Genomic DNA, 14,157 nt, shown 5'->3' with positions numbered 1-14,157 from the left:
TTTTCGGCAAAGTAACCAGGTACAATTATCAGCTAAAGGGGAAAAAAAATATTAAGATCTGCCACACAAATCAAATGTTTTACAATAAAACTGTAGAGGCTGGACAGGGAGAAACAATCCCATTTTCTAATCTAAAATTTAGTTTCTTTAAAACTTAATATTATCATCTAGATAGATTGTTCTCAAAGCGTCATTTGCATCATATTATTATTCTTTTCAGTAATATTTGGGCCATTTCAGTGCCTCCTTCCTTTGGATTTCCCAACTTTCCTCACATGCATATACCTCCTCTATACAGCCTGTCCCAAACGTTTAGAGCCCTGTCTCCAGCCCACATATACATGCTATTCCCTAGAAGCGTCCTGTACTCTTACAAAGCTAGCCTGGCCCATCACTCAGGCTAGCCCCCTCCAAATGTTTCCTCCATCCTTCCACGACTGAACCAACTCCTAAGCACTGCTAACCACAACCCTCCCAAGCCCCTTCCAAAACCTCCACGTAGAAGGCTCCACCCAGACCCCTCCCCACAATACTCCTTCTCCCAGAGCCTCTCTGGTGCAGAGAAGCCCCCAACGACGCTGTGTTTCACACCGACTCACCCTGCCCTTTACCTGCAAACTCCTCCTCTCTTGCAGCTAGACACGGCGGCACCAACAGTGGCCCTAAGACACCAACCTCCGTGACAGTGACACCAAGCGCTGCTGATCATTCCTTGTCCAGCGTATACATTATATACAGGATGGGCTCTTCTGCCCGCTCCCCTCAACCATTTTATTTGACATAGTCCCTATACTCTTTGCAGCACTGGCAAAAGTAAGAGAACTTTTTGAAGTAGATGAGTGTTTCTCATGTATCTCCCTGATGCAATCCAATTCTGTAACAGGAAGGCTACTCCAAGGAGTTGGAAAACCATTCCTCCAGATTGTTTCAACAATACTTCAGTAACATTCTAGACACTCCGTGAGAGTAGCTAACGAGGCTGCAATGCTTTCAGAATCACTGATTGTATTTAAATACATCTTTTAAACAAAGTAGGGCATCTTGCAACATAGATTTTTTTGGCTCTCCCAAAAAGGGCTCTTTTCTTTCTACCTAGATATCTTCCAGAACTGTACTATGAAATATTTGTTTAAACAAGAGAGATGGAGAAAGAACGTGCATGTGCATAACCACACATTAGGTTCTGTACTAGGTAAAGCCAGGGAGCAATATGTTGGCAGCTGATGACCATTTTTATTTTGCCAATTTAACTAACGTTATTGGCAATAAAGCATTGTAGGCAATGATTAGACACACACATTGCTGGCCTTCATTTCCTGCCGACGCTCTTGCCTCACAGCTCTGTAATGGTTGTTATCACGTGTCCCAGACCAGGAAATAGTGACATCAGCCACTCTGCATCTGCCGGTCCCTATCAGGACATCCCTGTAGGCATATCCACCTGTGTTCATTCCTTTGCACCCAGACGGATCATTCACAAACACGAATGAATGAATGAAACTGTCTCTCAAAAGACACCAAAAGGTTTGCAACTTTGTCTCCTGGTGTACGAACTGCCTGAGTTGCAGAGATCCAAGCCCTCTTTTACTACTTCATCTTCAAATCTTCTGACAGCCAACTTCTTGTTTCATATTTGTACAGCTTCTAGCACAGTGGGGTGCCATTTCACGACTTGTATTCGCGTTATGACTTCGTGCCTATAAGTAGAAAGCATGCCAAATCTCTGTGTTGTTACTTAGGTGGAAACTAAAGGCATGCCAAATTAAAGGAAAATCCAGTCAAATATTTTCAAAAGAATATTCCTTCTGAATACTGAAAAAGTGTGTGTTTATATATTGTATATGCATACATTAATACATACCCCATCACTGTAGCATGCAACATGAAATTTAAGTAGTAGCCAAGTAGTACATTTTTAAAGATATTTATAGTAAATGTATTAGTGGATATACTTCAATACTGCTTGGGTTTATAAGTTCACAAAAGGGCAAGCTGAAGTAGGACTAGTCCTAAGCATGAAAACCAACTTTTGGGGAATATTTGTCTCAAAAGAGGTCAGAATAAGTGGAATTCTAAAGAAATAAAAAGCAGCTTTATCTGTCCAAATAACAGATATTTGTGTTATGATACATTTAACTTTATTCTTCCTGGACAGAAAACAATCAGATATTTAAGAGTATAAAACATAGCAACTATCACAATTGCTTGCCATGAACTTGGAATATGAGAGAGAGAGAGAGAGAAATGAATAAAAATAGTGAAAGGGAAAAGTATGTGTATTTTAATAAGACCAATAATAGCTATCGCCTTTCACTTGCCATGTAACACACAGTCCATACTCTACACTGGTTGTACACTGCCAGGACTCTACAAGCGGCTTCACTCAGCGAGAACCGGATGCTTTCTGCTCTGTTTTTCCTTTTAGCAACTCTCTAGAACATGAAATGGTTTAAAAACATTCTCAAATGTTTAAGCTGAACACCATAAAGATTGCAAGGTGGCAAAGGGTACACAACAACAAATATCCTTGCTTAATAGCGTTTGGTCTGGAGATGTCCCTGCTGTGTGCCTTCAGCCCATGGTATATTGCCAGACAACTTTTAATACTGGTTGCAATCAGTGAGGTAACTGCGCAATAGTCTCTTGTCACCTGAGAAAGACAAATGACATCTTCAAACATCTCAACAGCTCGGGAGCCTAAATGCAACTGACAGTCAGTCAGACTTGAGCTCCTGCACACTTTAAAAACAGTCTGTTATCAGGTCTGGGTCCCGAACACAGGTTTTGAGTTGAGTCCCAGGGCAGGAAAGCCTGCCCTGTGCACATTTTCATTTCTCTTTTTAAAATGGATTTGCGAGAGAAGTCATCCTTATACCTGTGCATATTAAAATAAGGCACAGCAAATCCAGGCCTGATCCAGGCAATGGAGTAGTAGTGAAAAAGAGTGAAAATACAAAAACCACAAAAGGCAAAAGCCTCCAATAAATTTCAGCAAAAACCAGCCTGATGTTCAGGTCTGCTGTTACACCATCCTCCGCTTTCTCCGGACTGCTCATCTGGAGCTATCTGCACAGCAGCAGAGTGGTGCTATTTGATTTTGATTTATTACAAGTGAATTATTATAATGAAATCACCAACTCGATTTAAGCCTCTGAGAAAGATATGGTTGGGCTAACAAAAAATTGTTCTGCAAAACAAGCAATTACTGTTAGGTTCACTGGATATTGGCCTTAGCAATCCAACTGATTATAGAAAGCTAATGATCTAAAAAGAAATGAAGAAATAAGAGATTAAATCCTTTAAATCTGCATGAAAGACTCCAAGAGGAATTTTACAGTGATTTTCACTGCCTCTTTTATTAGATATGTGATATTTTATTCATGGGTAAAGCAAATATAACAATTAGGAATAATTAGCATTTCAGCACAGAGTGTTATCTAATAGGTTAAAATACACATACAATTCTTCTTTTAAATAATGTATCTTCACGTTTTCCCCTTTCTGATTCAGAACTTTTCCATTCAGCATAGCACTTACAAGGAACATTATACAGCTCCCGAATAAACAGAGAGAACTAATGGCTCTCACCTTTGATATGTTATTTCCCCCTCCTTGCATTTTTTACTCATTTTCAGTTTCCGCTTCAGCATAGCTTATCAGATAAGCCCAGCATAACTTTCAGGAAGCTTTTTCCTTTTCACCTTTTTTTCCACTCTACTCCCCCATCATTCCAGAACAAGTGTGTGCAATGGAAATCTGCTTTAAATCTAACCTGGCACTTACAAATCCATCAGTTCACAGTTGACTAAAACTACAGTATTTGCCTCTGTACCACCTCCACCTCTATAACTTTAATGCTGTAGTTACTGTATGATCCTTTCTCATGAAGTGTCCCTTTCTATGTGTGGTCTTTTGGGTTGGTTTTGGGTTTTTTTTTTAATACAACACTTAGAGCTGACAGGATATCCCTTTCTTGAGCTGATGCAGCTACCACAGACCAAAGCAGGAACAAGACTCTCCAGCTGAAATGCATTCTGCGGTGCAGTACAGAATACAAAATACCTCCTTCTCTGAATTAAGTATATTATCACTGAAACTAGGATATAAATTTTGAACCTTACAAAATTACAGCACTACACAATTTCAAGCCCATTCCCTTGCCAATTTTCATAACTGTCATCCAAACACCAGTACATTTCATCTACTAACCTTCAGTTTCAGCCTGTGTCCTTCCTGTTATATACAGATCAGTTATAACTCTTCAAGTCACATAAACCATTATTAATTATAGTGGTTGCAGACACAAGAGAATCTTTCCCTTACTCCATCATCTCTCACAACTGCTTGGCCAACAATAAACAGAAACCAAAGCCAGACTGCTATAATGAAGTATAGCAAAGGAAACTGCCCTGCTGGTACTCATGGGAGGACTGAAGTACAGAAAAAGAGTGAGATACACATCTTTTTCCTCACCCATTCTTCCTCTAAATGCTTCTACTTTGGTCTTTATGTTTATATTACTATATCAAGAATACACAATTAAATTATACTTTGTAGTGGCAGACAACAGCACTTCCTCTTCTTCGTGTGCTGCTTCAAATGCACAAGCCAGCCAAGAACTGTGCCCAGGTTTTACCCAGTCCTCCCTTTCCTGGTGTTGAGGATGGTTTCACTACCACAGCACCACACTTATGTAACATGCATTTAGCACATACTCCATGCTTAGTACCTCATTGCACCAGCTCAGTATCGCACCTTCTCCAGTACAGTCTACCAGCCTAGCCAAGCAATGAAGAGGTCAATGTGACTCTGAAAAAGGCCAGTGTAACTCATTTTGGTAACTCCTACAAGCAACAGGTCAACTCCTACTTCCTAATGGACATAGTAAATGGTACAGGAAGAAAAAATAACATCACAGAAGGAAAAGAATTGCACCTGTATCCAAGAAGCCCAGTAGGAAGCCAGTTGCTAGATAGCCAGCCAATCCAGGGTACAAAATGCCCCAGAGAAACAAAAGCTTTCATGCCCAGTCCCCAGCATGTGTGTTATGCCTTACGGTTGGGCTGCGGCTGTCATACCTGCCTCTTAGCACTTCTAGATAGCACAAACAAATGAGTATATCTGGGGCTCTCAGAGGTGGGTGCCAGTGTGACTGGAGTCACGAACTGGAGCGTAAGCCCTATAGGATGCACAGGGGTGGAGCCACCCAGGTTTTGACAGACATGCCAAGCGTGCCTCTGAAATCAAAGTTTTCTTCCAATGTCACGACCTTCAGATAATAACATATTCTTTCTGGAATTCAAATCTAATTAAAAAAAAAACCAACATGTGACACCTGAGTTTGCAGATGCAGAAAGGTATCCTAGTTTGCCTCATTACCAGTGTATCACCTCAAGTCAACATTTTGCAGATACCAGAGTATCATTTATCTTAATATACTTACATACCATGTATTCAGAGTTTGCTTTTTTTCTCATATGTGCTCAAGATATAGATCATTAAATGAATATTGTTTCCTTTTCCTATTGGTTACTCTTAAGTCCAAACAGCAATTGTCTATGCCTGAGAAGTTTTTTAAACACTGAAGATATAAAACACAAATTATGTTTGGAGAATGTGTAGATGAAGAGAGGTTTACCATGCTGTCATATATGTTTGAGGTAATTAGGGAAAGTAAGTAGAAACTGACAGCCAAATAGAACTACTCTTGCACATAAACTATTTTTAAACCATTGTTAACGTGCTGGGGAAAAAAAAAAAAAAAAAAGCAGTGGAGTAGTAGTGAAAAAGAGTAAAAATACAAACCTCAAAAGGCAAAAGCCTCCAATAAATTTCAGCAAAAAACAGACTGTCATGGCAGATTATAGATAGCTATATATCAAATGGAAGAAAATGATGTAAGTTCAAGTCTGTATCTAGGGAGTAACCTAATGGCTCACAAAAGTCATCTCCTGCCAATACCACTTGCTTTACAAGGCCAGGGAGTGGAAGAGAACCATACTTAATGCCTTTGTTCATTAAGTTAAATGAACCTTAGTTGGTAGGTTTATGTAGTCACAGTCTTAAAAGATTTTTCTCCAGTGTGTTTTTTGAAAGATGGCATTGTGAGAATAAAGACTCTGTGCATCCAAAAGTAGTCATCTGGAAGCACGCAGCAGCAGCAGCGATTGCCGTGTCCGGCATTTGTTAGGACACCACTTGAAAATGGATGGTTGGGTTTTGGTTTGGGTTTTTTTGTTTGGTTGTTTTTTTTTTTCCCCTCTGTCTTTATCAAGGACAAAGAACTTGAAATAACACTAAGAGTTATTTAAGAACACGAAAAGGAGACAACTGCTGTAGTCAGCAATCCATGGGCTCAGTTTAAAAATTTTCTGAAGTCAACCAAGCAACTCACATGGATTGCGACAGACTCGATCAGGCCCTGGTGATCACTAAGAAACACTCCAGAAAGCAGTGACACCTAATGGCAAACGTGCCCTTGGAGGATAGCAAACCAGCATCTACAGCAAGCAAAATTCTCCCTCTTTAGCTGCAGAGTAACTAGCACTGAAACACATTGCAGGGACTGAAATACTATGGCAAATCTCAACACCTGGGGGAGAGTTTAAGATGTAGCACTCACAGAAACAGAGTATGTCATGCATGCTGTGCATTTAAGTAGAACATAGCTACTAATAAATCCTACTGGCTGCTAAGCCACAGCACACTGTATTCCAGGTCTTCATTTGTATGTAAGTTTAAAATAAGCAAGTAACATTGGTGCATTCTAGAGCAGGGAAATCAGAGGATCTGAACACCCATCTGGAGACACTATAGACACATATCTACTTGTTTTTAATACACCTGTTCTGCTTGCTTGTCCTGCGTTTTACAAAACGTAAGTTCGAGTACTGTAATGAACAGTTAGTGACATACACTACATACCTTCTAATGAGGCTTTACCAATAGCACAGCAAATTAAATTCCTATTACCAATGCACAACACGATACAAGCCAAGCTGCATTGTAGTACACCAGCTTACAAGGGGAAATGTGGATATGCATGCCACCAAGCTAGAAGAAAATCCCTTACCAAAAAAATAAAAATAAAAATAAAATCTTACATTTTAAGGGCACTACCAATGTCAACAGAAGTAGTAAACAATAGACCCCATGTTGGAATTGCCCTGGTATTATTATACATGGTACAGAAAAGCTTAAAAGCATGAACCAAAGCTCAGGACCCAGCAATGCTGGGAACTTGTCTAACACAAGGAATGCAGCAGTCCTGGCCTGCAAAGTCTAAGAGCTGAAGGGAGCAAGGGAAGAGCAGATCTAATTTCATCTCTCAGCAAAAAAAAAATATAATGTATATTTTTAAATATACATTAAAAGCATATGTATAAATATATGTAAAAGCACATATAACTATATAACATATATTCTCTGAATTTGCCATTTTAAATAAAAAGAGCCAAGGGCAGTATGCAACTGACTGTATATGACTGAAGCCACTGATAAACATAAAAAAATGACTTGAAGTAATCAGGGTGCCTGCACTACTGCTACACACTGCTGCAATGAATTAGTCTTTTTAAATACTTCAGTGCATTTATTCAGGAAAAACTCTTGTACCGTACTATGTGACCGCTGCCCTAGGTGATTTTGCTGCACCTAAGACACACATATTTGTATATATGTTTCTACAGGCACAACAGGATATCCACATGCACATACAGATGTATTACTATGCACATGTCAAGGGAAAAAAAATGAGCACAAAGTACAAAATATAAAAGCATGAGACCATCAGCTGTAGAAGAAACAAAGCATACACAAATTGTGCAGTTGACAAGGAATGCCACCTAATCCCTGCTTAATTAAAGCACTGTTCTAAACTCCTGTTTAGGGAGTGAGGAGTGTGGGATGACTGATGTATGAAGAAAATACCAGGCAGCGTGGCTAATCTCAAAGACTTTGGAGCTTTCGAGCTACATAAATCAGAGCGACTTTTTGAATAGCCTCATAAAACACAAAATCATTGCCATTCCACTCACGACTTTCAGATTCTTCCTACAGCATACAGATCATTAGGAAACTTCTAAGCAATCAAGTAATGTGGGGCTGATGAAATTACTCAATCAATGCATGTGCTGAGAGAAGCAGCATAATACAGAACTACAGAGTTTTGACACAGTAACCCTGCCCCTTTCTTTTTTATATAGGGGTAAGGGAAAATCGCAGTGGAGTCGACTCATTTCAACATTTTCACAAGAGTGCTTAATGTAGTCTTTCTGAACTGCCAGTTCCTATTTATAATAGCAGGGCAGCAGAAACATACAGACGATAAGCAGCCCTAACAACGTTTAAAATATGATACAGGGAAATGTTTATTTTTAAATGTGTGCATTCACATACACATAGACCTGCTCTAATGATCAAAAGCAGCAGCTGTAACCATTCAGAAGACAGAAATACGAAAAAGAGTATCACATATAAATAACAGTCTCTGTACCCCTCCCACTGCCATCAAGTCATTAATCTCTGCTCACTAAATTGTAACATTTTTTGTCATTGTTTAAGAGGCAGCTGGTAACATTGATACAGAAAACATCCCTTTTCAGGAAACACATCAAATAATATGCAGGCAAGCAGGACAGTTAGTGGATTGTACTGAAAAAGTACATGCTATCGGAAAAAGGGTACGCACAGGTATCATGTTATTTCTTATGACAATCTGCCCCTCCCAAACATGGGAGAGTATTTTCCACCTGACTATCTTTACATCGTAGAATGAGAAAAAGATAATGCATGTATTTTGTTTGTTGCCTAAAGCATCGGTACTACCTCTAGCAGTATTTCTTTTCCCCTGAACTGAGCATTTTGGGGTTTTGTTTGGCTGTAAGAATTCTTCTGCAGTTAATTTGTTCACAGAGTACCCTGCCACTGCTTGTGCTAACTCACATAAATAAATACACTTTATTATTTATGTCTAAATATTTTATACTTAAGTTTACTTGCTGCAAGTGCAAAAAAACAAAAGAGGGTCAGAACATCCAGGTCACAAAATACAGTGGTGTTACTAGGGGCCAGATTTTCATTTGCAAGCTATACAAGTTGGAATGTGTAGTTGTCTACCCATTCAGTGTTAAAATAGTTCTAATTTCAGGTCATTTGTTTTCATTGTATTCATTTTAGTAGGTTTAAAGCTCTGTGTAACAATTACCGGTTTGCCATTTTCATGGCAACATAAACCAGTCTATAAAAAAGAGGTAATCCCCTTGTCAACTGTACAAATTGTCTCTCAAGACAAATTAATCGTGTGAGAAGCAACTATTTTGGGGTTTTGTTTTGTTGCATTGGGCTTTTTCCTTCTTTTAATGAGGATTTACTGCGTGGCTGCATCTAATCGCTGGCAGCATTATAAAATCCATCAGTGGTCAAATGCGTTGCATCCATCATTTCACAAGTGAAACGAACAAAACTGTCATGAACACGAAGAAAGAAAAGCCATCGTCTCCCTTGATGCTAATGCAAAGACACACAGCTAGCCCAGCAAGGCTCCTTTAGCCAGGAGGATGGGAGCCGGGATCGCAAAGAAACTCTGCAGCTGCTACACAGTCAAATTTTCCCCTTAAACCCTAAGATGCGATCGGTCTGTTACAAGCTCTTAAGAAAGAAGTCTTAAGATGTAACCGTCTCCTAGCGTCACTTTAACAGTCTACAGCTAAGAAGAAATCATAAAAAAAAAAAAAAAAAAAAAAGTCATTCTCCCTTTAAAAGGAGGGCGCCGAGCGCTGCCTCCCCGGTGCAATGTTGGATGCGATACAGCCGCACGCTGCCGCCAGGAGTGACCCCCGTGAAGTTGCGGTACCCAAGGGGAGCGGTACCCCCGGCTCGGGGGAGGGAGGGCCACACCGGGGGCTGGCGCATCGGTGTCCTGCAGGAAGGCTCCTGACGGCCGGGCTTTCCAAACGCTCTTCCCGCTCCCCCTTCCACAGAAATCCGCCACGGATCCTCACGACAGGCACCGGCAGACATATTTATAAAGCCAACCCCAGGGAGAGCGGCAGCTGCCCCAAGACCGGGGCCAGCACCGCCCCGGGGACCTCCCCACCCCCCCGGCGGGACCCTGCCCCCAAATGCACCTTCCCCCGGGCGGCGCGGCGCGGCGCCGGCCGCTCGCCCCCACGTTTCCCGGCTCCCGCTCCGCCTGCGTGCCGAGCCTGCAGATGGGCGAGCGGCCGCGGGGGAAGCGCCCTGCCCTCCCCTCCCTCCGCTCCAGCGCATCCCCGGCCGGCGCAGGGGGGCCGCCCGCCCTCGGGAACAAAACGCCGCTCGGCATCGGGGCTCGGCGCTACCAGGAAGAAGGAGGGCTGTCGGGCCACGGATGGCTCCGGATAACGGGGAGCCGGGGGGGGGGGGGAACACAGGACACCGGGAGACGGGAGGAATCCCGGCGCCCTCTCCCCGGCTGGGAGCGCGGGCAGCGCCGTGCTCGGGCATCACCCGAGCCGCCCCGCCGCGGCCGGGAGGGGGGGCCCGCCGCCGCGGCCAGCTGCCCTCTGCACCCCGGCGGGGGAGGCCGCTGCCCTGCCCCGGGTGCCGCGGCCCGGCAGGCGCCCACCCAGCCACGGGGTGGCGGCCTGGGAAGGGGGTGCGGGGCCGCCAGAGCCCCCCGCCCCTGCGGCCGCCCGCGGGAGGGGAAGCGCTCACGTTGCCAAACCACCTGTTCCGCCGCGGGAGAGGGAGGCGGGATGGCGGGGGGGGAGCTTTGCGTGGCTGTCACGATGGTGTCAGGGTCTCCCCCGCCCGAGGGCGAGCCGGGGCAAGGGGAAGGCAGGCTGGAGCTGGGGGGCTGCGGGGAGGGACCGGGGAAGTGGCCGAGCCCTGCCCGCCGCCCCCCCCCCCCCCCCCCCCCCCCCGATCATCAGCCGCGCAATCCCTCAAGGTCTAAAGCACGCACATACCCCGCCGGCAAGAAACCTTTACCAGAGCGGTAGGGGGAAAGCGGACGCCCAAGATCCTGGTGGGAAGCAATTATAAGAGGGGAACAAACAAAACAAAAAGCAAGCGAGCAAGGGATAAAAGAAAGCGGGGGCTGCGGGGGGAGGGGGGGAAAGCCTGCCAAGAGAAGGAAGGTTGCAAAGGAGAGCTAGAAAAGTGTCCAGCAGCACCGGGAGACGCAGCACCCCCTTACCGATATGAATGATTGAATCTGCAATCGCCGCTTTCCAGGTTCGAGTCCAACAGACGGACACGACCAGGATGAGGGAGAAAACTTCCATCTCCTCCGGAGGTCCAGGCTTTGTAACGACAGATCTCTTCGCCAAACGGTGCCACCGCGGCGCAGGAAACCCAAGAGTTTGAGGTGCCGCCGGAGGAGCGTGTAAATCCCGGTGGCTGGCGCACCGCCGCGGCCGGGCAGGGAGCGAGCCCGGCGCCCCTCTCTTCGCTGAAACCCCGCGTCACTTCGGGGGGCTCCTGGGCAGCACCAGAGTTGCTGGGAGCGCCGGCAGCAAATCCATCCAGCCCGGGCGCCGCCGCGGGCAGCAGCCGCCTCTGCTGGTCAGACAATCCCCATCCTTCCGCCGGGTCCAGGGATCCGCTCGGTCCCGGCTGCTGCACAGCAACTTCCAACCCACACCACGCACACGCTCACACACACACACACGGACACGCACACACGAGCACACACACACGGACACACAAACCCTCTTGGCCAGAGAAGCCCCAGGAGCCAGCAGCAAATAGCTCGCCTTCAGCGAGGGGGAGGAGCGGGCAACCGGGAGAGCAGGCGATCCCGCTTCCAGTAACCAGATTCCTGCAGGAAAAGCCCCCCCGGAGGCCAAAAAACAAAGTGAACTTCAAGGTAATGCAGATAGTATAATGCAGAGATTTCCCCCCACACACAGACCCTTCGCTTAAAAAAATTGCCCCCCACAACTGGAGGAAAAAAAAAATATCAATAAAGCAATCTGCAAAGGAAGCCCGGCGTGCTGTCTCTGTCGCGCAAGGTAGTGGTTGGACAGGGCAGGAGCGAGAGGAGGAGTGCCCGAGCCAGGCAGAGGAAAGCAGATGATGGTCTGCAGGTTGCTTTTAGAGCTTGCTTTGCTGGTGGGATGCAGAGAGAGCTGGCAGCTCCAGCACCAGCCAGCACGTTGCCTAGAAATGGATCACCTAGGAGAAGGAGAGAGAGCGAGAGATAAGTGCTATCAGCCAGAGAGAGAGAAACGGAGAGAGAGAGCGAGCGCGCTTCTCTCTAATAACCACCTCCTCCCCCTATCTGCAATACAAGGGAGAAACAAAACAGAGCTCTCATCTCCCTTGAAATCTTCAGCTGGGACTAAGGAAGAGACATGGGCAGGAGTGCATACAGTCTAAAAATACATTGGGGGTGGGGGAGAAGATCTTTTTGAAGTGTTATGCTCAGCTTAAAAAAAAAAAAAAAAAAAAAAAAACCCAAAAAAACAACCACCACCCCATTTATTTAACCTTGTAACTCCACTGCAGGTATCAAGTTCAAAGCTAGATGAGCACTTTTGCTTGTTGGTCTTTGACAACTGAGTCAGGGACATTGCTTGAAGGGGAAAAGGAAAAAAAAAATATCAGGGACACCTGGCCTCAAGGGGAAAATGAAGACCTAAAAATCTATTAATATGACTTTAATTATCTGTGTTCTTGATGGAATTCTCACAATTCTTTAAAGCAATGAATTGGCTTTTTCCTTCCTCTCTCTTTAGGTAGTGGAGAAATTTCTATGGGAAAACATTTAGAGTGCACTTTTCATGCTCAGGGTACTATGAATTCATTAACCAATTAATCCTCAGACTTCTCATGCTGTAGTTAAATACTTTATCCCCATTACACAGAGAGAGAACTGCACAGAGAGGTTAAGCATGTTCCTATAAACTATTCTAAATCCCTACATTATGTCTTATTACCCTTTCTTCTGACTTTTATTTTTCTAGTCAGGCTAAAGACAGGACACAGAAGTCAAAGAATTGCTCCAACGTAGTGGTTATATCCTAAACTTACGTAAGCCATTGATAAGAGCTGGTAGTCCCTTTAGAAGTCTAAGTAGAGGTCAATCAACCCCTTTTCTTCAGAAAGAACCTTTTTTGAAGGCATCTCCTTAAGTTATAGCATTCAACTTAAGTTCATCATACCTGACTTTCACCTGTCTTCTTTCAGCCATGGGACTAGTTAGCACTTGTATACATACAAGATTTAAGGATTTAGTTCAGGAGAAAGTAGTAATATTTGTAAGGAAAGGCAAACTAAACCAGTGTTAAAGAGCAAGATAACTGAATCTATTAAAAAAAAAACCAAAACAAAACACCCAAACAACAACAAAACAACCCCAACCAAACAAACCACCAACAGCACTGTCTACTTTGCCTGGGTCCACATTGACAGGTGACTGCTTCCCTAAAGATGGTAACACTCAAATGACTTCAAGTGAGATCACAAGCACAAGGCAGGGCTCATCTTTTCACTGACTAGAATGGGCTTTCTCTCATCTAGGAGCTATAACAAATGAAAACTAAAATTGACTGTAAGAGACAAAAGAAAAAGTATGTAAAGAGAACAGTAGATGATGATCAGTGTGAAGCAAAAGTCTCACAAATTATGTCACGTGCTGCATCTGTCCATATCCTCTGTGCGAGTCACAGATCTGTTGTCAACAGCAAACAGTAAAAAAGGTGCTTTTTTTTTCTGTAAATGACAATTTATGCACAGTATCAGTGAGTGTAGTGGGCATTAATTTTACAAGTAATAAATTCTGATTCATCTGAGAAACTTCTGAAGCTGCTTGCTTGAGTCATTATTACTTCTCCACAAAAGAACAGAGTCCACAAGAAATGTTAATTCCCTTCTTTGGGGGGCATGTCAGAGCAGTACTCTTTAATAATGTACAATGCACAGTAGGCAGAATAGGAAATGTAATGAAAACCTTTGGAAAATTATAACCATTTAATCCTCAGTTTAGATAATACCAAGAATTTTGAGGCCTTATTTAGAAAGCAGCTATCCTTACTGACTCTTTTAAGCATCCAGTATCCTGAATTGGTCACACTAAATGGAAATTTTTGCTTAGGTCTGTAGACATATTTAACAGGACAGGAGGCACAGGACAAGCCAAGAGCTTGTACTTCACAAATACCCTCTAAAGAA

General features: G+C 43.8%; 1 protein-coding gene across 2 annotated transcripts in view; it reads right to left on the bottom strand.

Annotated features, from left to right (window-relative positions):
• GRID2 (glutamate ionotropic receptor delta type subunit 2) overlaps positions 1-12,272 on the bottom strand; it is a 730,152-nt gene extending 717,880 nt beyond the window's left edge. For both annotated transcript variants that reach the window (XR_005103041.1, XM_037379411.1), the window contains exon 1: positions 11,180-12,272. Coding sequence is in view for 1 of the 2 variants with exons in the window: in XM_037379411.1 (XP_037235308.1) it covers positions 11,180-11,267 (88 nt within the window). In the remaining variant the exon portion in view is untranslated. The remainder of the gene's footprint in view (positions 1-11,179) is intronic.
• Positions 12,273-14,157: the final 1,885 nt, after the last annotated feature.

This window comes from Falco rusticolus, chromosome 1 (assembly GCF_015220075.1).
Source record: "Falco rusticolus isolate bFalRus1 chromosome 1, bFalRus1.pri, whole genome shotgun sequence".
NCBI classification, from domain to species: Eukaryota; Metazoa; Chordata; class Aves; order Falconiformes; family Falconidae; genus Falco; species Falco rusticolus.
Note: the sequence above shows the minus strand (reverse complement) of the source record. Positions and strands in the feature narration are given on the sequence as shown.